The 26,166-nt window shown below is 43.7% G+C and overlaps 1 protein-coding gene and 1 long non-coding RNA gene across 7 annotated transcripts in view; one reads left to right on the top strand and one right to left on the bottom strand.

The window, feature by feature from the left end:
- MEGF10 (multiple EGF like domains 10) overlaps positions 1-26,166 on the top strand; it is a 425,111-nt gene that overhangs the window by 331,108 nt on the left and 67,837 nt on the right. For all 6 annotated transcript variants that reach the window (XM_085846391.1, XM_085846390.1, XM_085846392.1 and 3 more), the window contains 4 exons: positions 4,696-4,870; positions 15,095-15,215; positions 20,124-20,287; positions 21,144-21,246. In XM_085846391.1, the coding sequence (XP_085702517.1) occupies positions 4,696-4,870; positions 15,095-15,215; positions 20,124-20,287; positions 21,144-21,246 (563 nt within the window). The remainder of the gene's footprint in view (positions 1-4,695; positions 4,871-15,094; positions 15,216-20,123; positions 20,288-21,143; positions 21,247-26,166) is intronic.
- LOC147017038 (uncharacterized) lies at positions 6,327-25,578 on the bottom strand. Its single transcript, XR_015049312.1, has 3 exons — positions 25,144-25,578; positions 7,036-7,162; positions 6,327-6,919 (listed from the first exon to the last, which is right to left on the bottom strand). It is a non-coding gene; the product is annotated as an uncharacterized LOC147017038 (long non-coding RNA).

The raw sequence follows: 26,166 nt of genomic DNA, 5'->3' as shown, positions 1-26,166 counted from the left end.
CAAACTGTTCATTGCAGTAATGTTTCAAACAAATACCCGCACAGTCTCATAAAATGACGCTTCTACTCAACCGAAAACTTACATTGCTCTACTTGGCCACAGGATAGTGTTTAACGACTGTCTGGCCCCAACATTACAACTCTGGGCACTTTGTCAAAATGCTGCTTATGGCACATACAAAGCCTCATTCTGAATGAGGTGACAAGCTGTGTGTCAGAGCAGACGATAAATAAAATGATGGTAAATACATTTAACTCAGAGATCCCCAGTTGCTCAGTGAAACTGAAATGTTTGTGAACTCAATGCATTGGGGTTAAGCAATGGCGCACAATTGTACGACGCGACTTGCAGCTGGCGGCACTTTTGGAACCTTCCTCCCACCTGGTCGGGTGACAGTGTGATCCCGGTGGAGGCCCAAGGGACTCCTGGGATTAGGCCAGGGCTTTTGCCCACACAACCAGAGTGTTATTGGATGCAGGTCGTCTTGTGGCGATTCCTGATGGCCATCGGCAAGTGCTGAGTGTGAGTTGACCCAGCTGTCCCAAGCTCTCTGAGCTCTGAGAGGCACTCATTGTGTCGTGGCTGGATGCAATGCTTCAAGTCAAATGGGCTTCTTGGAAATGAAATTGCACACTTTATGTCTTCCCTGTGTCACATAAGCCCTTTTTTTGTATTTATTTCTGTTTCTTTTAGTAAGCTGGATACAAAGATGGTGGCTCTGCGAAAATAGCAAAGCAGCCATTTTCTTTTTCCTGTGCTCCAATGCCATGTACATGTCGTAGTATTGCAGATGTCATAAGTTATTTGTTTATTCAGTACACTAAAAAATGTGAAAAGTTTCAAACGATTTCAAACTTTAAAACTGCCTGACCTGAAAAATAAAAGTCTCGTGTGTATTGCTGAACACCGTAAGTGAAATATACGGATTGGTGTTAATATAACCAAATATACAAGCGGTTCTGCTTCCTGGAATGTAAATACTGCTGGGAGAGGTTGTGAAAACTTGTCACGAGGTTTGGAAATGAAATGCTTTTACATAAAAATAAAATATATAGAATAGTGTGAAAATCACAAGGAACTGGTTGTTTGATTTTAAAATCAGAGCTATAATTTTCCAGGGAAGTCATGCAGATAGACAATTGTGTTGCATTTAATGACGTCATCACCGTCATTTATGTAGCAAACTTTTGACAGAGTGTCTTTGTTGCCAAAGCAGCTTCTTGGCTTGGGTTATGCTGGGTAGTTTTCCATTGCATTCCCAGCCATAAGTCAGGGCAGGATTTTGTAAGTTGTTCAGGGTTCTGGCGATAACTCGCCTACTCCTCATGAAAGACACCCTGGGATCTTTACTGTCCTCCAGCTAATGCGAGCAGACAGGATGCCCAGTTTACGTTCAACTGAGGGATGGCACACTCATTGATGCCTTCCATGAGAAACACCAGAATGACCGTTTACAGCCTGGCCCAGATTCAAACCCAGGCTGGACAGGTCAGAGGAAAGTGTGCGGACCTCTTGGCTCTCCTGCCAGCTACCTCTACACGGCTTCCCTGGAGAAAGGCATGTGTCTAAACACTCATTATGCACAATGTTGTGTCAAAACTCAGTTTGTACGTATTTTTAATGACTATCACTTGTTGCAATCAAAATTTCCATCGTGATTGGGCAACTTTATGCGGTTCACCAATATGTGAGCTATGCAATGAGCTTGACTAATACTGTACTTTAACAGAATTCAAGAAGACAAATTACTTGTATAGTGGGTAACCCATCCACTAATGGCATTGCTTCGACATTGTGGAACAGAATCAAAGCAGCACAGTTAACAATAGAAACATGCTGAGTCGACACCAGCAAATAAATGAATCGAAATGAGTTTCTTGCCATCTTATGATGTAATAAAATTAGGTGAATTGCCTTATTGGCACGTATATGGAAATTTATTGTGCAAAGGATGACGGACGGACACAAAAAGCGCAACTTTGTGCGTTTTTAAACTATTTTGAAATAGGAACCAATATTGGTTATTTATTTGCTCTCATGTTCTGACAATGAACGATATGTATCAATTGTTAGACTCCGCTATTTTGTTTCCAAATTTAATTGTGGATTTTTTTTAATCCCCCCCCCCAATGACACAATGACACGATGATGTCAATGGGGGAAATCATCATCGTATCAATGGGGGAGGGGGGGTTACAGAGGCTCAAACCAGGTAAGAGAGGCTGTTTTGGTGTGTTTTCAAATATACGGTTTCATTTTAAACTTTAAATAAAACTTCACTTTCTGCACCTGTTGAATTATGTGATTTATTTATTTTTCTTTTCCTTTCAAATCCCAATGTCATGTCTGAGAAATTCAATGCACTTTTGAAATGATGCATCATGTTACAAATGAGCTTTTTACCTATTCGTGAGTCGTGACTCGTTACATAACGTTTCGTTAGAAAAAGAACGATTTTGTATTTAGATTTGGGCAGTAGATTTGGTCAGAACACAATGAATGCAGATCATGGACCATTGTGTACTAAGATGACTCGGTGGGGTAATGGTTAGAGCATGTGTTCTGAGTCTGGATGGCCGGTGGGTGGTTTGAATACCAAAGACTTTGAGAACGATACGTGCTGCTTCCTTGTTTGACCTACAGCATTTAAAAAGGATAGAGCATGGACAAACAACCATAGCGTGGGCTTTGATGGGCCTATTGACCTTCCCCTGCATTGAAGTTCCTTAGAAGGAAACTTGTATTATTACCTGCGCCACCAAACGTGGACTAAGGTTATGTTTTCATCCCTGTTTGTCTGTCTGTCTGGAGCAAGATATCTCAAAATGGATTCGGAGGAAACTTGGTGGACAGGTTGCGTGTGTATCAAGGACGAATTTATGAGATTTTAGTGAGAATCCGGATCTGAATCCGACTACTACAGGTATTATATTTTTTAAGTGCTTCTTCACAATGGGGGATAAGGCCAAAAGCGAGATGTACACAATATTTCAAAAGGTTGTGGACAGGTTATGACAAAACTTTGTGGACAATTTGGGGAGGTGACAAAAACGAGTCGATGAGTCGATGAGATTTTCATTTACTGCAGGTCCAGATGCAGATCTGGCCAATCAGTGGGCTACAAAATGCAAACTGTTCAGCTTGGCGGAGATACATGTTCTACCAAGTGCCATTGCAGTTACCTTGCACACACGAAGCGAAAAGTGGGTTTAAGCAATAGGTTCACTGTCTGTCTGTTTGTCTGTCCGTCCACAACACAGTTTATGATTGAGGAACTTCATTTCAATTCAATGTTATATTTTGAACACAAATCAGAACATGAATCAGAAAATGAACATGGAGTTTATCAGTCCTTTGGCTCTGAAATTCTCCTGATCATGAATGCGCAGTGAGGAGTAAGAGAATTTTTTTTTTACTCCGTCTGCCTGCCTGGCAGTCAAAAAAAATTTAAAATCAGCCCAAACAGGAATCTTACTGTTTTTATCGTCATTACGTTTTAACAAACTCCAGGTACAAATATATAACGTATGTCAAATAAGTTGGTGTATAAGACACTGTTTACAGCGGTAAATTTACCGATTTTTTTTTTCTTCTATGATCGTTAAAGTCTTTATTTTATTTCAGTTGAATTATACACTTGAACTCTGTAGAACACGAATCGCTTTTTTGTCCATTTCAAAATCCTTCCGTTTCGCAGTAATTGGACATGTTAAATAAGGTGGTGTACAAGACGCTGCATCAACGGCACAAAACTTCTGTATTTTTTTTATATGACCTTTAAAATCATTATTTTATTTTAATTGAATTATACATGTGAACACTTTGAGGGATAAGATGTTCTATGAACTCTATTGTTGTATACCGCTCCTTCCCAATTCCATTTCCAGGCAATGCATGACGTCATTGCCGGGCATGGAAGGAAGAGAGTACTCGGTTTTTACTCCGTTTCTTTGTTTGTTTGTTTCTTTGTCTAGGTGATATCTCAGCCATCCTTTGAGCTAGGAAGCTGATGTTTGGGGTCAAAAGTGAAGATGTACTTTGGCAAAAAACAGTATTTTATTTATTTTTTGATGAATCAATTAATTGATTAATTACTTAATTATTACCAATCTATTAATTACTTATTTATTTTGTTTATCATCTGAGCAATATCTCAGGCACCTTTTGAGCTGGGAAGCTGATATTTGGACATGACAGTGAACAAGGGATTGAGCTTTCGAGGGTATTTTTGATTTATTGATTAATCAATTAAACCATTAATTATTCATTTTTCGATTAATTACTTAATTTTCAAAAAGCGACAGATTTGGGTCAAACAGTGGTGGTTTTGGTATGCTATGAAGGCAACTGAAGAACAAATTAATTATTTCACGATTATTATTTATTTTAATTTAGCAATTAATCAATGAATGAATCAATTATTGTACGCCGCTGTCTCCCAATTCCATCTCCATGTGCTGCACGATGGCATCACCGGGCATCGAAGGTGCCCCGGAAATGTCGCTTGCTGGAGGATTTGTTCTTTATTTATTTGGCATGGGGAGGGGGTGTACTTTGAATGTACCTCTACTTGTTATTATTGTTTTTATTCTCATCATTATTATAATTGTTATGACTAAGGTTATTATTATTGTTAGATGTCACTCAGTGTCTGACACTTTCATCTTTCTTTCTGCTTACCCCTAACCCATGCAGCTGCCACCCAACGTCGGGCGCATGCCTCTGTAAGCCTGGCTGGTCAGGCCTGTCCTGCAATGAGACGTGTGCGTCAAACTTTTTTGGTGAAGGTTGTGCACAGCTGTGTCATTGTTACAATGGTGCAGATTGCAATCATGTGACTGGCAACTGCGTCTGCGCTCCGGGATACAAGGTTCTGTTTCTGCACCTGTTCAAATTCATACCCCAGCGGTCTTTGACCTCAGATTTCATTTGTGTGACACGGCGATGAATGCTAAATGATTGCTAATGTCATCCACTGATTAACGTCTGTATGGCACAGTTGTGTTCCTGTAATCTCATCGGATGATTCGTTAACACCTTTTGCAGTCATACACCTGTTCTAATTCAAAGTACAACTGTCGCACAAAAGCGATGAATCTGGACTTCCATCATTACACTTTCTGCACTTTTGTCATGCGAACTTAATCCACAGTTGTCTTGAAAAATATTTATCATTCATGGAATTTCAGCTTCAGTAACAGAGTATAACATTTAGTGATTTCAAACTTAATTAGTGTTAATGTGTTTTGGCTCCAATTATATTTTATTTTATCATTTCATTACCATATTTCTTCATTTATATTCTCCTTTGCATGGGCAGTGTGTTTCAGCATCAATTTCTGTGTAGTTTTAATCATTACCTCCTCCACCAAAGGTGATAGGAGGTTCTGTTTTCATCCCTTTCTGTCTGTTTGTCTGTTTACAAGATATCTCAAAAAGTTGTGGATGGGTCCAGATGAAATTTTGTGGACAGGTTCGGTGTGTGTGACAAAGGCGAACTGATTCGATTTTGATGAAGATCCGGATCCCGAACTGACTACTGGAATTTTTGAAGTGATTCTTCACCATTGAGGGATAGGGCCAAAAACGATACATTGCACGATATCTCAAAAAGTTGAGGACGGATTCAGATGAAACTTGGTGGACAGGTTGGGTCCTGGCAAAGCCGAATTAAATCAATTTGGGTGAAGGTCCACATCTGGATACGAGAATTATTTATTTTTCAAAGTGATTCTTCGCAATTGAGAGATCGGGCCAAAAACAATATAGTATGGTATTGCATGATATTTCATAAATGTATTGATTGAGCCCAATATGTTCTCGTGGATCAGGCATTACGTGGCGGAGGTATGCGCTCTACCGAGTGTCCTTCTCGTTTGTTTCACGAAACATTGTCATTTTGATTCCCCCATCACACTGGGCTTGAGGGATGTCATGAGAACTGGAGTAAGTTACATCAGGTGGTGATAGTTGAACCATTAAAATGATATTTGGGGGGGGGGGCTGAAAGCATCCAAGGCTATGACTTTGCAAGACCTGAATATGAAATCTGACAAGAATAATGATTGCTCAATAAAGATGCCAAATTCACATCTCATCCAGTTTGCAATGCGGCACAGCTTTGCGCTCTGATGTGAACCTCCCGATCTATGCAGTAAAAGGCTGTCATGCTTTGTTACTTTTCTCTTGCAATATTGTTGTACATTTACATTTAGTTAACTTAAACCCAAAGAGGAGCAATTCATCATTTTGGAAATGTCTTTAGTCCGCAGTACACAGAGGAACATCGATATTGGCAAGCCAATGTATTAGAGCTTATCACCCCTTTACATTCATCACATGAAAATTGAGTGTGCTTTACCTGGCAGATGGATGAGGGTCCAGTTCACAATATAATCTCGCATTCCAAGACAGATGTTAGATGTGGTAATGCCAAGATGGAGGTGGTTAGATTATGTCCAAAGTAATTCCGAGCTTGCTGACAGTCTCTCATTGCCGTCTGTGATTGCATTCAGCACAGATGATGGAGATGGAGGAGGAACGCTATGGCATTGACCAATAGACACAAGAAGGTGGCTTTTGACTGTAAAATGCAACTTATTATGGTGATGTGATGATATTCTCCATTATATACCAATAGGATAAAGTTCAAACGTTTGAGGTTTCAGCATGCAGCGTTCAGTGTCGGGTTTCTGAGCCTTCAGGTTTGTTTGAACCAAGCATCTCGATATGCTCAAATTTTGAAATTGTAGCCTTAAAGGCATCTTGATATATCCTGATATGCTCAAACCAGATTCGGTGGTGTAATGGTGAGAGAGTCAGTTCTGAGTGTGGGTGGTCAACGTTTGAACTAGCCCCCTGCCAAGTCACACCAAATACTTTTTTTTAAATGGTACGTGCTGCTTCCTTGCTTGCCGACCTGCAATTAAAAAGGGGAGAGCACGGACAAACAACCTTATGTTGGCAACCACAGAATGGGCTCTGATGGGCCTAATCACCCCTTCCTATGTTGAAGTTATTTGTAAGGGAACTTACATTTTTATAAGGCCTCGGAAGTCAATCACACCTTTGACTTTTCTTGCATAGAACAGCATCAGGTTTTTGTCAGATCTTCATTAGATCACATTTCTAAGCTCACCGCTTTTATGCACAGAACATGAACCTGTGGGCAGAGCATAGGCACAATGGTTTTGTGTGGTGATAAACAAACCAGTGCATCAACAAATGCATACGTCCAGCTCCGCATGCTTTTGGCCTACACGTGTAAATGTAATAGGAGATGTTCAACCAGATACCTCTTTTACTTTCACTTCCTTGTTGACCTGGAGCCGTGATACCTTACAAAGGGGTGGGTGATGCATGCCAATGCAGTTGCCAAATTATACACTGTCTGTATGAAACGAACTTAATATTGACCATTCTGTACACTCACATATTTCCATTGACCCATGAAAGGAATCATCATCATCATCATCATCATCATCATCATCATCATCATCATCTTGTGCAGAATGTAGGTGCTGCCAAAGCAGTTACTAGGCTACAATCCTGGATGGGTAACCACTCCAACTCAAGAACTCAACGCAGAAATTTGGAATTTGTTCATGGTGTTGGAGATAGCTTGCCTCCCCTTTGTGAAGGACACCATTGGATCTTTAACATCGACTAACTAATGCTGGCAGACAGGATGCTCAGTTCTCAATCCGAGGGACAGCACAGTAGGATGACCATTTATAAGCTGGGTCGCGATTCAAAACCAAGCTAGACAGCATAGAGATGAGTGTGCATACTTCTCGGACATCTTGCCAGCCCAAAGTAACTTTTACTGGATGGTAACTCTGTTTTAAACTGAAATTGCAGAAGACCCCAAAAGGTCTGTGAGTGAAATAATAGGAAATTCATTAATGAGTGGCCCAGCTGTTAGTATTAGCTAGATGTGTGTGCTGAGAGTTTGTATTTTCTCAAGAAAATGAGAAATGCAGAAAGGTCGATAAACTTTGAAATCGGTTTCCCGGACTCTTTAACGGGAAATCGAATGGGACCAGAAGAGAACTAGGGTCTCCAAAATCGGTTTAAAAATGGAAGAAAAAAAAAGAAATAGCCCTTTCTTCCTTCAGTGGAAACTGTTTGATAAGTTTGATCAGCTCAAGATGGCAGGTGGTCGTTATCGAATCAATATTCCACTTTGCTTTCTCAATACCGAATTGTATTCAAGTGTTCTGTCCGAAGGCAGGTGCGGTCCTGCCGAAGCAGTTTCTTGGCAAGGGTTATATTTGGTGGTTTGCCATTGCCTTCCCAGTAGCTGTTCGGGCAGGAAATTTGAATTTATTCATGGTGCCGGTGATAGCTCGGCGACTCTTCACAAAGGATAACGTGGGATGATTGTTTTAAAGTCCACCAAATAATGCCGGCGGATGGGACACCAAGTTTAACGTCCATCCGAGGGACAGCACACACAATGATGAATGACCCTGCCTGCAAAATACTGGGTTGACAGTTTTTAGCTGAGTCAGGAATTGAACCCAGGTTAGACGGCTTAGCGGTGAGTGTGCATACCTCAAGGCCTTTCTCACTACCCCTGCATTCAAATGAATTGTTGTCACCGCAGCCATCTTGAAAAGCAAAATGCTTACCTCCTTGCTTTGCCACAAATCATACGCATCCGTTGAGCTCATGCAGACTAGTCCAACACAAAGAGGTGACTGAGGATTTTAAAGCCGCCTGAACTCAGAAGCTAAGAAAGCATTTCTTCGAGATAGAGGCGTTTGAGGTTGTAATTGGATTTGCAGCCTTGGCGCGAAGAGGGTGAGATGCCTTGGTCTGTTCGGATTTTTGGAGGCTTGACATGCCCGATGGGCATGCAGCTGTGAGCTATCAGCAGGCACCAGATATTGACACTTCCCCAGTTGTGGAGTTCAACATGCTCGGTTGGGCACCGTACATCGCCACGTCCTTGCTGTTCAAACCATTGCCACTGTTAACCCATATTTTTCAAGGTCTGTCAGCTTCGGACTCTTTTTTAATTAGTCATTGACTCACAGCATGGTGCTGCCCGGTCACCCCGTGCCATGGACATTGCCTGATCCTGTGAAAAATTGAAGAAAGAGTGATAGCTTGAATTACCCTGTTTTTTCTCCACTTGCATTTGCCGAGCGTTACAGGTGCCGGTATGCATAGTAATATATCGGTAGTGTTCCATACTTCGTGGAAGATAAATTGCTTTGAAATTCTGAATCCTGTTTGTATTCCCCCCCCCACCCCTCCCCTCTCCACAAGGAGCCTCTGGAGATTTCCTGGGAGGACTTTAGAAAAACTCTTCCTGAATTTTGATGGGAAACACCTCTGAAGTGCCAATGGAAATATCTTTGTCCGAACATGATTTTGGCCGCAGAGCCCCCAGACACACTGAGTGATGGCTCCTCAAAGCTTCGGGCATCGGGAATTTGGAGGCACAGCAAGAGGGTCGACCCGTGACGTTCATAAAATTTGACAGTGTTAACTGCTGCAATCTTCTTTGGGTTCGATAGCCTGTCCGCTGGACGTCCTGCTCGCTGGAGTAATTGAAACTTTGAGGGTGCGCTGAGAGCGAGCGTGAGGATGTCAGTTTGAGAAGCAGTCAGGGAGTGGGGAACGGGAAAGGGTAGGGGGGTTAGAAGGTAGATTGGTGTAGCGTTGTCTGCTCATTCCTTCACATAATGACGAATGGTTTTTTCTTTTTCCAGAGGTCCTGCGGTACTCATTCCAAAAGCAATAATTATGACCTGAGGTCAGGTTCTTTCTCCGAAGTGAAATAAAATACGTTTGAGCGCATCGCCCTGAATGGAAATTCATTTTAAAGGTAGCAAATGTGTAAGTGAACTATAAAAAAAACTTTTTAAAAGGATCCCTCCAATTATTACAACCAACGTCTGAGATTATTTCCCAGAATTGCTTTTCTTTCTTTTCTTCTTCTGATTATCATATTCTTCTGCCTTTGGGCAATGCCAAGAATCATTCAAAACTTTTTCATTTAAAAAGTTATAATTTCCTGCATAAGTATCTGCACGTAGCAAATTGCTCCTTCCCAAGATCTTCTTTCTGCTGTGTCACTGTGTCGTCGTTTTTTTTTGTACACACTGTCGAGGCTCGTATGAGAGCTAACACACAGAACATACAACAAGGGGAGCAGGAGACAAGAGGGGGGAGGGGAGGAGGGAAGGAAAAAAAGTGTGGAACAGAGACATGAGGAGATCTATGGAAGGGAGAGGGATGGGGCGGGCTACACAGAGTAAACAAGATGGGCAATAGAGGGACTTTCAGGAGGGAAAGCAGGAAATTTAAAGGAGGTGGGTTTGGGGTGGATTGGCTGGGGTAGAAGAGATCATGGTTTTTGATGGGGGAAGATAAGAGATGGTGATGAACAGCTGTTTTGAAGACCTGGAGGGAAGAGTGGGATTGAAGAGAGTGTGGGAGTTTGTTCCAAAGGTCGGAAAAAAAGAGGAATGAAAAACTGAAGGTGAGCGCAGTGATTCTTGATTTTGGTAGTTTTACCAGAAGAGGTCGCTGGTGGACCTTGAGTGCGCTGCGGAAATATATGAGGGGGGGTGAAGCCGAAAAGGAGACGGTAGAAGACAGACAGATATTATTTTGAGAGAGTGAGAGACCCAAAGCCTCAGCCTCATCGCTGGAGATGCCAATGATCCTAAATGCCTTGGTTTCCACAGCATGAAGCAAACAAAGGTGAAAGGTGGGAGCACCAGCCCAGAGGGGAAAGCAGTACTACATCAGGCTGCAGATGAAAGCCTTGTATGTGCTCAAAAGCTCAGGTGTGCCAAGGAAGGACTTTGCAGGATGGAGGATTCCCAGTCGGCGACTGGCTTTGGAGGCCAGCTTGGAGATGTGGCTTTCCCAGGAAAGATCACGGCAGATAGTGAGACCCAGATGCTTGATTGAAAGGACTTCTTCGAGAAGATTGTTGAGAAAGTATATGGGTGGGTTTTCCAGACAGTCCTTTCGGAGAGACATAGTGAGAGTGTGAGATTTGTCATGGTTGAAGGACATGTTCCACGTGTTTGACCAGCTTGTGATTTTATCCAGATTTGCAGAGAGTGAAGAGGCTGCCGTTTGCCAGTCTGAGGGATGACAGATGGGATGTCAGAGGGTGGAGTCATCAGCCAAGAGATAAAGAGGATTTTCCAGAGAGTTGGGGAGATCCTGGACAGGGGACATGAAAACCAGAAAAAGAACAGGGCCCAGAACACTGCCTCAAGGAATGCCATCCTGGACAGGAAGAGGGGATGAGAGAACTCCATTAAGGGCCACACATTGGCTGCGATAGGAGATGACATCTGCGAGCCATGAGTGGAGATGTCCTTGGATACCATAGGAAGAGAGTTTGGTGAGCAGGCCAGGGTGCCAGACCGTATTTAAGTCACACGATATGTCTTGGGAGATGGCTCTGATTTCATGTCTGGCATTGAGGACCTCCATCCATTGTTGGAAGAGCAGAAGGAGCATATCCAGAGTAGAGTGACCTGTTCTGAAACCAAATTGATGATTGGAAATCAAGCCATTGGAGAAGATGAAGGATTTAATGTCTGAAGCGAAGATGGATTCCAAAACCTTGCTGATGATTGGGAGAAGGCTGATTGGTCTGCAGTTGCAGGGATCAGTTTTTGCACCTTGTTATGCAGAGCGGTAATGTTTGCTGATTTCCAAGCACATGGCAGATGGCCTTGAGCACATAAGAGGGTGAATAGCACAGAGAGAGGGTGAGCAAGACCATCAGAGCAGGTTTTTAGGCCACGTGGGCTGATGCCGCCTGGACCGGGTGCAGAGTCTGAGTCGAGGTTTGACAGCAAGATCTCCATCTTGTCAGGGGAAAAGGACAGAGTCCTGGAACAGCTGGGTATGACTGGGTAAGGTGGGTACAGAAAGTGATGGGGTTGGGAGACAAGATTTAGAAGCAAACATGGAGTTTAGGCATTCAGCCTTTTCACGTGCAGTGTCAGCTGTGCGGCCATTTGAGGTAAGGGAGGGGTTGGAGGGGCAACATACACCAGAAACAGACTTAACTAGATGCCACCAGGATTTGGAGGAGGGAGACAGGTTTGAGAGTTCAGACTTGAGATGAGAAAGATGTTTATGGCTCTCCTGAGGGTAGACACACACTTGTTCTGAGCTTTGTGGAAGGAACTGAGATTGCCTTCAGTTGGATTAGCTTTCCATGAGGTGAAGGCAAGGTGTTTCATGACAACTGTCTTGCCACATGCTTCAGTGTATCATGAGCGGGAGGAAGGGGACGACAACTGAAGATGAGAGGGGATAAATCTGTGCATGAGAGAGAGAAAGATTTTTTGAAAGAATTCCAAGGACGAGTTGATGTCGGAGGAAGTAGAGATGGGAGACCAGTCAAGAAGTTTGATGGCAGCTTGAAGTCCCTGCCAGTCGGCCTGAGTGAAATGCCGCACTCGACGGCGCTGAGATGGTTCTCTAATAACAGCCAGAGAGAGGTCTACTTTGAAAAGCATGTGTTCATTATAAGTCTTGGCGTAATGTATTCATCATAAGGAACCATTTCTCAGATCGCAAATCTTCTTGGTAAATCGTTTATTGGGGATGTCCATACTGTTTAGCCGTCTCCTTTTTAACCCCCAACCAGGCTTCATCCCGGCTGGGGGCTTATATTTGGGTGGAATATAAGATTGCGGAGGCCAATGAGCCTTACTATTATGAGACTTACACTGTCATTCATATCATTATTATAAAACATCTCGTGAGTAGCTGTAGCAGAGTATGGTATCACTGTAACTGCCAACGTGCGATTTATATGCTGCTTGGCAATTTTAAGTTGCTTCATATAAACTGCATGCCCATAGTGCCTGGGGAATTTTACTCCTCGGCTTATTGGAAAACAGTCCTACCAAATCCAAGCGGGCTGGTGATGTTTTGGCACGGCGATGGTAAACAGGCTTTGTCCAAACAGCCGTGCATTGAACAGGTGCTGTCGCTGCAATGGACTGCAACAGCTATTATTTTGAGGCACTATAGAGTCTCTCACTATTACAAAGTGGCAGGGTTAAGAGAATTCTTCTTTGAAATTAGTTTGTTCAGAAATTCCATTGTTTATTTAAATTATAGTGTTCTTGTTGAACGGTCAAGTTTGGTGACAAACCCGGTTTGTGGTTTTTATTTCTTTGATGTTGATATATGAGCACATTCCATTGGCATCACTCAAACAACAAAAAAACCGTCCTTTTTTGGGGGGGGGGGCATAAAATAATTTATCTCAAAGGACCTGCAATTATAAATTGTGACATTTTTCTCCGTAACATTAAATTGCCATACTCTATCCTGCCTTCATGCAGTTGGCAGTGTCGCTAAAGGCTCAGCTTTCCATTTTGGAAATTGACTTCTATTCATTACCGTGATTATCACGATTGAGCAGTCATGTCTCGGGGCATTTTCATGTATAATATTGTTCTCATGTCACACATTTGGAATTTCTCTCCCCACCGTGGCTTGCTTTTGCTTCGTCTTATTGAATTTGGTTGCCATTAGTCCACGCCCCAAGCAAGAAGTATGCAAAAAGGTCCTGGGGATTATTGATAGGAGACTTCTCACCAGTTTGAGGGGTTTTTTGTGTGCAATTTAGACTTTTTAAAGAGTCGGGTGACAGAAAGTATAATGGCAACACACCAAGTGTGGCAGTGGGACAACAAATGTATGCACGAAACAAGGAGAGTACAGAGGAGGAGTAGGAGGGGAGGGAGAAGAGGAGGAGATGAAAACTTAGTAACCTGCAAGTAAAAATATTTGGTTTAGCCTTTAGAAGAAGGTTAATAGGGGTAGAAAAATTTGGAAGAGTAGGAGGGAGGAGAAGGAGGTGATGGAGAAGGAGGTGATGGAGAAGGGAAGGGGAATGGTGGAGGAGGAGGAAGACGAGAAGGAAGGGGAAGAAAAAAAAACAAGGAGGAAGATTTAGTAACCTGCAAGTAAAATAATTGGTTTCTGGGAAGGTTAATAGGGGTAGAAAAGATCTGAATTAAGGATGACTTGAGGTGGTAGTGTACCATTAAATTGCAGCCCAAGAGGGAAGAGTGGGATTGAACAGACTAAGGAAGGTGGTTCAACAGGTCCACGAAAAGGGGGACGATGAAGTGGAGGTGAGGTAGCAATTCTGGATTTTGGATTCCAATAAGTGATGTTAAAACTCCTGTCTATAGTGATAAAACGTACGAAAAAGCAACTGAAATGTTTGGCCTAGTTGATGTCGGTCTGAACTGTCCTCTTCTGGACTTCATTGTTGGAAAAATGAGAAACATCAATTGGTGATTTGGAGTGGGGATCATTTCCATGTTGATATAAAAGATCAAAGATTTCAGTGATTTCTATAGTTTGATATTCGTGCGTTTCTTTTATTTCAGATAATGTAATACCATTTCTATGTTCGGGAGGTATAAGTTACATCCATGGGACTGAAGGACAATATTAAGTCGACTGAAGGGCAATATGATGTTCTGTGTACGTGGGGGCATGCAATATGGCTCTTGCAACCACACCCTCACCAATACCACAGAGTTCAATGATAGTGTGCATTTGGACAAACTTGCACACAGGGATGGGGGAGAGCGGAGTGAGGAGGAGGCTGTCCCTCATCTTTCCATGTACATAAAACACAAGTCAGTAAAATGGTGGTATTGGGACCATTATATGCTCCCTTTTCTCATTCCTCCCTATCTTCGTCTCATATTCCAACTTCGTTACTTTTCCCTCAGTCACTTCCTTCTCATCATTCCTTTCTCAATTATTTTATCTTTTCTGGATTTCTCTCTCTCCCCCAAAACCTCCCAATAGACATTATTTTTGGAGTATGCTACCATTCGCAAATCCAGGTATAAATTGCATCAGTGGCATCGCACATGATCTTACACATGTGACATCTACAGATGATTATAATATTTAAACTACCAATATTTTAAAAATAAGTTTCAGCCCAAGCTGAATTAAAGTTTCTTCATTTATAAAGCTGTCAACATGAGTCAACTATTTATTCAGAGAAATACATAATGGCTCTTGGACATGAATAACCATGTATTGATATCCACCGACACAGGACAAGGACTGCTCTCGACCTTGTGATCCTGGAACCTATGGTGCCAATTGTGCATCCGTGTGCCGCTGTCGAAACCGGACGTCGTGTTCCCCTGTGGACGGTTCTTGTATCTGCGATGTCGGTAAGAACCTTTTTGCTTCGTCGCTCTTGCCTCATTTTCTCCCTTAAATACCTCTCCCTCTCAAAGCGCATCTTGTTCTTTACATGCCTTTCTATCACCCACTCCCCAAGCTGCACCTTCCTATACTCACAACTACCAACCCAATTCCTCTTTCCCCCTCCCTTGTTTTTGTGGAACCCTTCAATATAATTACCACTGCTGCCTTCTCGGTAACGGTGGCAAATTTAATTGCAATTGGCTTCTGCATATGACACTGGTGCTGATGATACCATTGCCATTGCAATGACACAATTGCTTCTTGCCTGGGGTCACTCTCTGGTTTTAGTTCAGATAACATTCTGAGATGCTTTCCTATGGTACACAGGACATTCAAAAAAGTCTCAGAACAAGACAGTGTACCCAGCTAATGCTGGGTCCCTCCTCCCACTCATTCCCCTGCCTCCTCCCATCCAACCCCCTTCTTTCCTCCTCCAATCTCTTCCCACCCTCCCCCTCCAGACTCCCACAACCCCTCCCTCTGGAATCCCACACAATCCTTCCACTGCCCCTTCCCATCCCACTCCCTCCCTCTGAACTCTCATCTCACTGCTTCTCCTCCCTCCTCCCAGCTGACCACCTCACCCCACCCCTCCACTTCCCCTCCATCCTCCCACCCTCCCCTTCCCTCCATCCTCCCACAGCATTCCCCTTCCCCACTCCTCCCTCCGGACTCCCACCCACTTCCTCTGAACTCCCACACCACCCATTCCCATCCCTACAGACTCCCACGCCACCCATTCTCCTCCCTCCGGACACCCACACCACCCATTTCCTTCCCTCCGGACTCCCACGCTACCCATTCCATTCCCTCCGGATTCCCATGCTACCCATTCCACTCCCTCCGGATTCCCATGCTACCCATTCCCCTCCCTCTGGAGTCCGACGCCATCCATTCCCCTCCCTCCGGACTCCCACGCGCCCATTCCCCTCCCTCCGGACTCCCACGTCACCCATTCCCCTCCCTCCAGACTCCCACGCCACCCATTCCCCTCCCTCCGGACCCCCACGCCACCCCTTCCCCCCTCCAGACTCCCATGCCACCCATTCCCCTCCCTCCTGATTCCCATGCCACCCATTCCCCTCCCTCCGGACCCCCACGCCGCCCATTCCCCTCCCTCCTGATTCCCATGCCACCCATTCCCCTCCCTCCGGACCCCCACGCCACCCATTCCCCTCCCTCCGGACCCCCACTCCACCCATTCCCCTCCCTCCAGACTCCCACGCCACCCATTCCCCTCCCTCCAGATTCCCACGCCACCCATTCCCCTCCCTCCAGATTCCCACGCCACCCATTCCCCTCCCTCCGGATTCCCACGCCACCCATTCCCCTCCCTCTAGACCTCCACGCCACCACTTCCCCTCCCTCCGGAATCCCATGCCATCCATTCCCCTCCCTCCGGATTCCCACGCCACCATCCCCCTCCCTCCAGACTCCCACGCCACCATTCTCCCTCCCTCCAGACTCCCACGCCACCCATTCCCCTTCCTCTGGACCCCCACGCCACCCATTCCCCTCCCTCCTGATTCCCATGCCACCCATTCCCCTCCCTCCGGACCCCCACGCCGCCCATTCCCCTCCCTCCTGATTCCCATGCCACCCATTCCCCTCCCTCCGGACCCCCACGCCACCCATTCCCCTCCCTCCGGACCCCCACTCCACCCATTCCCCTCCCTCCAGACTCCCACGCCACCCATTCCCCTCCCTCCAGATTCCCACGCCACCCATTCCCCTCCCTCCAGATTCCCACGCCACCCATTCCCCTCCCTCCGGATTCCCACGCCACCCATTCCCCTCCCTCTAGACCTCCACGCCACCACTTCCCCTCCCTCCGGAATCCCATGCCATCCATTCCCCTCCCTCCGGATTCCCACGCCACCATCCCCCTCCCTCCAGACTCCCACGCCACCATTCTCCCTCCCTCCAGACTCCCACGCCACCCATTCCCCTTCCTCTGGACCCATGCACAGGCACACACAGTGGAAACAAAATGGCAAATAGTCCTAACACTAATATTGTGTGTGGTTAACACTGATATTGTGTGTGGTCCCTTTCAGTGAGGAACACGATGTCACTTCGGTAAATGTGAGGTCACTTCCTGCGTGACAGACAAATATATACACAGGGCTTTCATAGATTTAGATATGTAAGAGGGTGAGACGTACTTAATTGTTTGAGGGTCTCAGTTTGATCGGGTTTTGGAAAAAAAAATTCCTTCAGTGTTTTTGGCTCATGGAGGATCACATCCATGTATCACGTGTAATCCAAAGAGATTGCAAGACATCATTAAAGTTTTATATTAATTGCATTGGTATTAGTAGCTCGACTTGGATAAATGAAGAGTATGTGTGATTTGAGAATGGATGAAATCAACAAGACATTGATCAAGGTTTACTATCTGTCTTGGAAGCAATGGGAAGCTGACATTTTGGGCATGAAGTCTTCGTTAAAGCATCATGTGGCTTTTATGCTGTGACAAAGGGTTAATGCCGAAAACGTCAGATTCCCCTCCCCCCCTCTGCTTTTTATATACATTATCGATACTCGTGGAACAGCTATAGCAGAATGGAAGAGAACAAAATGGAAAGGTGTAAACCCCAAGAGCAGAGTATGAATAAGAGAGATCAAGGGGAGGGGGAGAAGGGCACATGGGGGTGAAGGAGCTACAAAAAAGCTGAATGAAACACAACAAGAAGAGGAAGGGGATGGTGACGATGAAATAGGAAAGGAACAACTGATCGACAACTAATAAATGAAAAGTGGTGATGGAGAGAGGGGGAAAAATCACAATAACCTGGAAAAGGGAGTGCTCACCGCTCAGCAATGGGGACATTTGGGGTAGAAGTTTGGGTAGAAGAGATCATGATATGAGTATGGATGTGGGCAGGGGGTGACCTGTGGTAGTTGCAAACATCTTTCTTGAAGCCCTGGAGGTCATAAGGAGGCTGAACAGACTGGGGTAGTTGGTTCCACAGGTGAGAGTAAAGAGGTATAAATGAGTGGAGGTGAGCAGTGAGTCTGGATTTTGGGAGTTTAACAAGAGGGTTACTGGCAGGCTATGTGTGTCCTGTAGAGACCTGGGGAGGACAAATCCAAGAGAGAGGGCAAAGGGTGCAAGACCGTTGCTTTTTATTTTTGTATACATTGTCGAGGCTCATATGAGAGCTAACACAGAACGCACAGCAAGGGGGGCATGAGACAAGAGGGGCGGGAGAGGGAAGGACAAACCAGTGGGGAACAGAGACATTAGGAGATCTGTGGAAGGGAGAGGAATGGGGCGGGGAACATGGGGAATAGAAGATGGACATTACAGGGACTTTCAGGAAGGAAAGCAGGGAATTTGAAGGAGGTGGGTTTGGGGTGGATTAACGGGGTAGAAAAGATCGAGGATTTGGATGGGGGACGATAAGAGGTGGTGGTGAACAGCTGTTTTGAAGGCCTGGAGGGAAAAATGGGATTGAACAGAGTGTGGGAGTTTATTTCAAAGGTGGGAATAAAGAGGAATGAAAGAGTGAAGATGAGCAGTGATTCGTGATTTTGGTAGTTTTACCAGAAGGGGGTTGTTGGAGGACCTTGAGCGCCCTGCGGAAATATGGGGGGGGGACATATCGCAGACACAGCAGGGGAGGGGGGGGTGAACCCGGAGAGGAGACAGTAGAAGACAGAAAGACTACCGACCAGCCTGCGGTGAGAGAGTGAGAGCCCCAACGACTCAGCCTCACTGCAGGAGATGCCAATGATCTGAAATGCCTTGGTTTCCACAGCGTGAAGCCAAGAAAGGTGAGAGGCTGAGGAACCAGCCCAGAAAGGAGAGCAGTACTCCATCAGGCTGTGGACGAAAGTTTTGTATGTGGTCAGAAGCTCAGGTGGGCCGAGGAAGGACTTTGCATGACGGAGGATTCCCAGTTGGTGACTGACTTTGGAGACCAGGTTTGAAATGTGGCTTTCCCAGAAAAGATCATGGAAGATAGTGAGACCCAGAAGCTTAAAAGAAAGGACTTCTTCCAGAGGATTGTTGAGAAAGTAGATGGGGGGGGAGGGGGTGGTTCTAAACAGTTCTTTCGGAGAGACATCGTGAGAGACATTGCTTTCAATGTCCTTTAAGATACTTAAATCAACGTCCTGCTCATTTCCTTCATCGTTTTACCTGTCCGCCTCCGCAAATCGACACTGTTCTTGACACGTGATTTGAACCTGGGATCCCATTATCATGCGGAAAGTGCTCAGATGGGAAGAACAGTCAAGCCACCAGACCCTCTTCTGCTCTCCCCACAAAAGAAAGAAATGTTGTGACAGAAGGTATTTCAATTGAAGTTATAATGTATGTTTTCTGTCTCCAGAGTGAACGATCTCAGCACTAATCTTCAATACAAAGTATTCAATTAATCGCCACTTCAAAAAATATTAATGATTATTCAAATTGATTTGCACTAAAACAGTGAAATGGCAATCTGTCAGCGTGCAAAACCCAAATGATATACCATCATTGTTCTTTTTGGCAGAAGTTAAATATAAATGCTATCCTTGCTAATTCCATAATTTTGCACATGCCTCCTGTACTTAAGGGTCCATTTGCAATCCGTTCATTCAGACGCAAAGCTGATTCCGAGGCATACCTTATTAGCATTAACCGCTGACACTTCCCTTCGTAAAAAGGGATTCGGGGTCTCATTCGGAGTTTCATCCTGACGGCTAACTATCGCGGAACATCCTTGGATGACTATTTTGCGACAGGCATTTAAGCTATCCAAGTACATCCGAATTGATGCTGAAATCAGCAGGAGGTCCAGCGGTCCTTGGGATGGTACCCTCATTCAGGTGTCAAACTCGCATCCGCCAATAGTGTGATTATATCCACCCTGTCTCCGCAGGCTTTCAGGGTGCAGATTGTTCCATCCCATGCTCCAGCGGAACCTGGGGTCTCACGTGCAACCGGACTTGTTCATGTGCCAACGGTGCGGCGTGCCACCCTGTGACCGGAAAGTGTACGTGTGCGCCAGGATGGCGGGGTGTACGCTGTGAGGAACCGTGTTCGGTGGGTACTACCTGGCTCCATGCTTTGTGGATTTATGTCTAACCTACAATAATATATCACAGACATTATAAACAAAGTAAGACTTGGACAGCGAGATCCTTTACGTTTAGCTTGTGATATATAACTAACCTTCACATAATGGTACGTATACATCATTGATGCATTCTGCACGTATCGTATAAAACGATGAAATGAGGTGTCGTTGTGTAACATTTCCGTAATTCCTCCCAAGGGTTATGTGGCCAGTGGTATTCTTTCCACATTAATGCTCCGTTATACAACAATCCGTGTCTCTTCAAGGCATTATATTTCAATACATGGTGCTAATTATGCAAATAAATATATAATTGCCATTTTTCTTTGAATATGTCATTTCATTATCATCTGCTCGGTAAATAACCACTTTTTTTTTTTAGGTCCAAATGAGAGCAAATGGACCCGACTAAGACATCCTTCGCGTTTCTAAACTTTAAACCACCTTTTTGTCTTTACGCACAAACTTCACTGAGCGCGGCCAGAAATGACAACTTCAAACATGTGAACAATGGCGGCATTTCTTTGGATAAAGGTTTCAAATCTCTACTGGGCCCTCTGCTCAACCGCCTGAAGTGACATGAAATTAACTGCATGAGAAATTAATTGCAGAGCCCCGGACATGTGCTGGGTGACACCATATTCTGGGTTTCAAATCGTTTGAACCACATGTTGTGGTTTCACTTTAGGAGGTCCATTTACTGGCATTGGGTTGCTTTGCCCAACCATTTGTAGCTATCGATTGTCTCTGCATTGGCACCCGCAGAGCACTCAGAGTCTGTGCCCTTCACCTTGTCTAACTCTCCTCTGCGTGTTTGTTCAGGAGGGCACGTTCGGCCTGGGATGTCTGGAGCAATGCGAGTGTACGCACGCTCATGGCTGTGATCCAAAAACGGGGGCTTGCAACTGCCTTGGAGGTTGGACAGGTGAGACAATTTTCAACGTGGTGACACTGGCGTCCTCAACACCGCATTGTCACAATGCACGTCTCACCTGAGAAAACTCACCACTCTTCAGAATACCTTTTCTCTCTTCGAGTTTACCTTGTACATGAAGCACAACACACGTTTCACCTTTCCCACTCTTTTCTTACGTTTTTATGTCGCGATGTGCAGGACATGCCAGGACATGATTACAAACTCTGCACACGTTGTTGCTGTTACAATTTTCTAGGATTCAAATTAGAAGGATGCTGAAATGTCTTATAAACTGGCTGCAAACGCATCATCGATTCTCAAAACACCAATCAATTGTTTCCAATGTCTCATCATCCGAAAAAAAATTACATATCATATTGAAAACACCTCATCTTTCAAAATACCCCTCCTCACTTTGAAAAATCCTTATCAATTTATAACATACCTGTCCAAACACCTCGTCACATCCAAAACACATTATCATCATCGAAAGTATCCCACCAAACACCTCATCACCTGAAAGCATACCTCTGCAAACACCACATGACTTTCAAAACACCTCATCACCTTATACCTCTCCAAACACCTCATCACCTTATAGCATAACTCTCGAAACAAATCATCACTTTCAAAACACCTCATCACATTGTACCTCTCCAAACACATCATCACTTTCGAAACACCTCATCACCTTATAGCATACTTTTCCAAACACCTCATCACCTTATACCTCTCCAAAGAAATCATCACTTTCAAAACACCTCATCACCTTATAGCATAACTCTCCAGACAAATCATCACTTTCAAAACACCTCATCACCTTATAACTCTCCAAACACGTCATCTTTTTCAAAACACCTCATCACCTTATACCTTTCCAAACACCTCATCACCTTATAACTCTACAAATCATCACTTTCAAAACACCTCATCACCTTATACCTCTCCAAACACATCATCACTTTCAAAACACCTCATCACCTTATAGCATACTTTTCCAAACACCTCATCACCTTATACCTCTCCAAACAAATCATCACTTTCAAAACACCTCATCACCTTATAGCATAACTCTCCAGACAAATCATCACTTTCAAAACACCTCATCACCTTATAACTCTCCAAACACGTCATCATTTTCAAAACACCTCATCACCTTATACCTTTCCAAACACCTCATCACCTTATAACTCTCCAAATCATCACTTCCAAAACACCTCATCAACTTATAGCATACATCTCAAAACAAATCATCACTTTCAAAACACCTCATCACCTGATAGCATACTTTTCCAAACACCTCATCACCTTATAGCATAACTCTCGAAACAAATCATCACTTTCAAAACACCTCATCACCTTATAGCATACTTTTCCAAACACCTCATCACCTTATAGCATAACTGTCGAAACAAATCATCACTTTCAAAACACCTCATCACCTTATACCTCTCCAAACACATCATCACATTCAAAACACCTCATCACCTTATAACTCTCAAAAACACGTCATCATTTTCACAACACCTGATCACCTTATACCTCTCCAAACACGTCATCATTTTCAAAACACCTCATCACCTTATACCTCTCCAAACGTCATCATTTTCAAAACACCTCATCACCTTATACCTCTGCAAACACATCATCATCTTATAACTCTACAAATCATCACATTCAAAAGATCTCATCACCTTATACCTCTCCAAACACCTCATCACCTTATAACTCTACAAATCATCACATTCAAAACACCTCATCACCTTATAACTCTCCAAACACGTCATCATTTTCAAAACACCTCATCACCTTACACCTCTCCAAACACGTCATCACACTCAAAACACCTCATCACCTTATACCTCTCCAAACACATCATCACTTTCAAAACACCTCATCATCTTATACCTCTCCAAACATGTCATCACTTTCAAAAGACCTCATCACCTTATACCTCTGCAAACAAATCATCACATTCAAAACACCTCATCACCTGATAGCATACTTTTCCAAACACCTCATCACCTTATAGCATAACTCTCGAAACAAATGATCACTTTCAAAACACCTCATCACCTTATAGCATACTTTTCCAAACACCTCATCACCTTATAGCATAACTGTCGAAACAAATCAACACTTTCAAAACACCTCATCACCTTATACCTCTCCAAACACATCATCACATTCAAAACACCTCATCACCTTATAACTCTCAAAAACACGTCATCATTTTCACAACACCTCATCACCTTATACCTCTCCAAACACATCATCATTTTCAAAACACCTCATCACCTTATACCTCTCCAAATGTGTCATCATTTTCAAAACACCTCATCACCTTATACCTCTGCAAACACATCATCATCTTATAACTCTACAAATCATCACATTCAAAAGATCTCATCACCTTATACCTCTCCAAACACCTCATCACCTTATAACTCTACAAATCATCACATTCAAAACACCTGATCACCTTATAACACTCCAGACACGTCATCATTTTCAAAACACCTCATCACCTTATACCTCTCCAAACACGTCATCACACTCAAAACACCTCATCACCTTATACCTCTCCAAACACATCATCACTTTCAAAACACCTCATCATCTTATACCTCTCCAAACATGTCATCACTTTCAAAAGACCTCATCACCTTATACCTCTGCAAACAAATCATCACATTCAAAACACCTCATCACCTTATACCTCTCCAAACACATAATCACATTCAAAACACCTCATCACCTTATAACTCTCCAAACACGTCATCACATTCAAAACACCTCATCACCTTATACCTCTCCAAACACATCATCACTTTCAAAACACCTCATTACCTTATACCTCTCCAAACATGTCATCACTTTCAAAACACCTCATCACCTTATACCTCTGCAAACAAATCATCACTTTCAAAACACCTCATCACCTTATACCTCTGCAAACAGATCATCACTTTCCAAACACCTCATCACCTTATACCTCTCCAAACACGTCATCATTTTCAAAACACCTCATCACCTTATACATCTGCAAACAAGTCATCACTTTCAAAACACCTCATCACCTTATACCTCTCCAAACACGTCATCATTTTCAAAACACCTCATCACCTTATACCTCTGCAAACACCTCATCACCTTATAACTCTCCAAACACCTCATCACCTTATAACTCTCCAAACACCTCATCACCTTATACCTCTCCAAACACCTCATCACCTTATACCTCTCCAAACACATCATCATTTTCAAAACACCTCATCACCTTATACATCTGCAAACAAGTCATCACTTTCAAAACACCTCATCACCTTATACCTCTCCAAACACGTCATCATTTTCAAAACACCTCATCACCTTATACCTCTGCAAACAAATCATCACTTTTGAAACACCTCATCACCTTATATCTCTCCAAACACCTCATCACCTTATAACTCTCCAAACACGTTATCACCTTATAACTCTCCAAACACCTCATCACCTTATACCTCTCCAAACACCTCATCACCTTATAACTCTCCAAACACCTCATCACCTTATAACTCTCCAAACACCTCATCACCTTATAACTCTCCAAACACCTCATCACCTTATAACTCTCCAAACCCCTCATCACCTTATAACTCTCCAAACACCTCATCACCTTATACCTCTCCAAACACATAACATTCAAAACACCTCATCACCTGATACCTCTCCAAACACGTCATCACATTCAAAACACCTCATCACCTTATATCTCTCCAAACACGTCATCATTTTCCAAACACCTTATCACCTTATACCTCTCCAAACACGTCATCATTTTCAAAACACCTCATCACCTTATACCTCTCCAAACACGTCATCACATTCAAAATAACTCATCACTTGTCGAAAATGCCTCACCTCCTCGAAAGAGCCTTTGTATCCTCCGAAACAAATCACGGCTTTCGAAGACACATCTTCATCGCAGAGGAAACCGTCATCGAACCCTTCAATGATCCATCGATGCACGAACCCCCTCACAATCCTCGACTGTAATTACCCTCTCACCTCAACCTTCATCAAAAACACCTCAACAACTCACCTCGTCACGTGTGTACATCTCGTGACGTGAAGTGCTCCATCCTCTTTTTTTTTAACCCCATTCCCCTCGAATAACCCGCTATTACGTTGAAAAACACTTTGGCTTTAATAACGGCAAATAAAGTAAATTGTGTTCACGACTCACGCACAAATGGCCACATTTTGTTCGACGATTTTGAGATGTCCCTGACAGGTTGGAGACGTTTTAAAAGACTCGGTTTCTTTCAGCCTTCAAACCGTTAACACGTTATTAACCCATCCGTAAATTCACCCGTCAATCCGAGCGGCCATCCATCCTGACGGATAGTGCGTCGGCGCGTTTACTCGCTCGGTGAGCGAGCGCCTCCTCAAACGTGCGGACCAAACGATGCCTACTCGGGTGAAGGCCGTGTCTACACTCTCGGAAGGTTAATGGTAATGAACACGTTTGTGGCACAAAGCCTCCGGTTGCCTCTGTATTCTGAAAGCCATTTTTAGGCTTGTATTCAACTCTGTATTTTAATTCACTCAATTTTAACAGCACGTAAATAACACAAACAGTCGAAACAAGAGGCTTTCATAACAATACTCGGATATTAAAAGCAATTTTGTGGTTGTTTTTTTTTTTTTTTAACTTCCCGAGGTATAACATTTTATGGGAAAGAAAAAAACAAACAACAAAACGTTTATTGATATTTATTTTGGACCCAACCGCATTTGATCTCGACTACAGCCTGGCTTTTGTTTGTAGGGAAACTAAACTAAACTTGAATTTCAAAAACTGAGTGTTACAAAATCTGATCCTTATCCCTTTCATTATTTTAAACTTCCTATTCTTACATGGAACAATGCAGGGAATTGCAA

Source organism: Eptatretus burgeri, chromosome 11 (assembly GCF_056783735.1).
Source record: "Eptatretus burgeri isolate ZD-2024b chromosome 11, Ebu_testis_v1, whole genome shotgun sequence".
Taxonomy (NCBI): domain Eukaryota; kingdom Metazoa; phylum Chordata; class Myxini; order Myxiniformes; family Myxinidae; genus Eptatretus; species Eptatretus burgeri.
The sequence above is the reverse complement of the archived record's forward strand: the minus strand, read 5'-3'. Positions and strand labels throughout refer to the sequence as shown.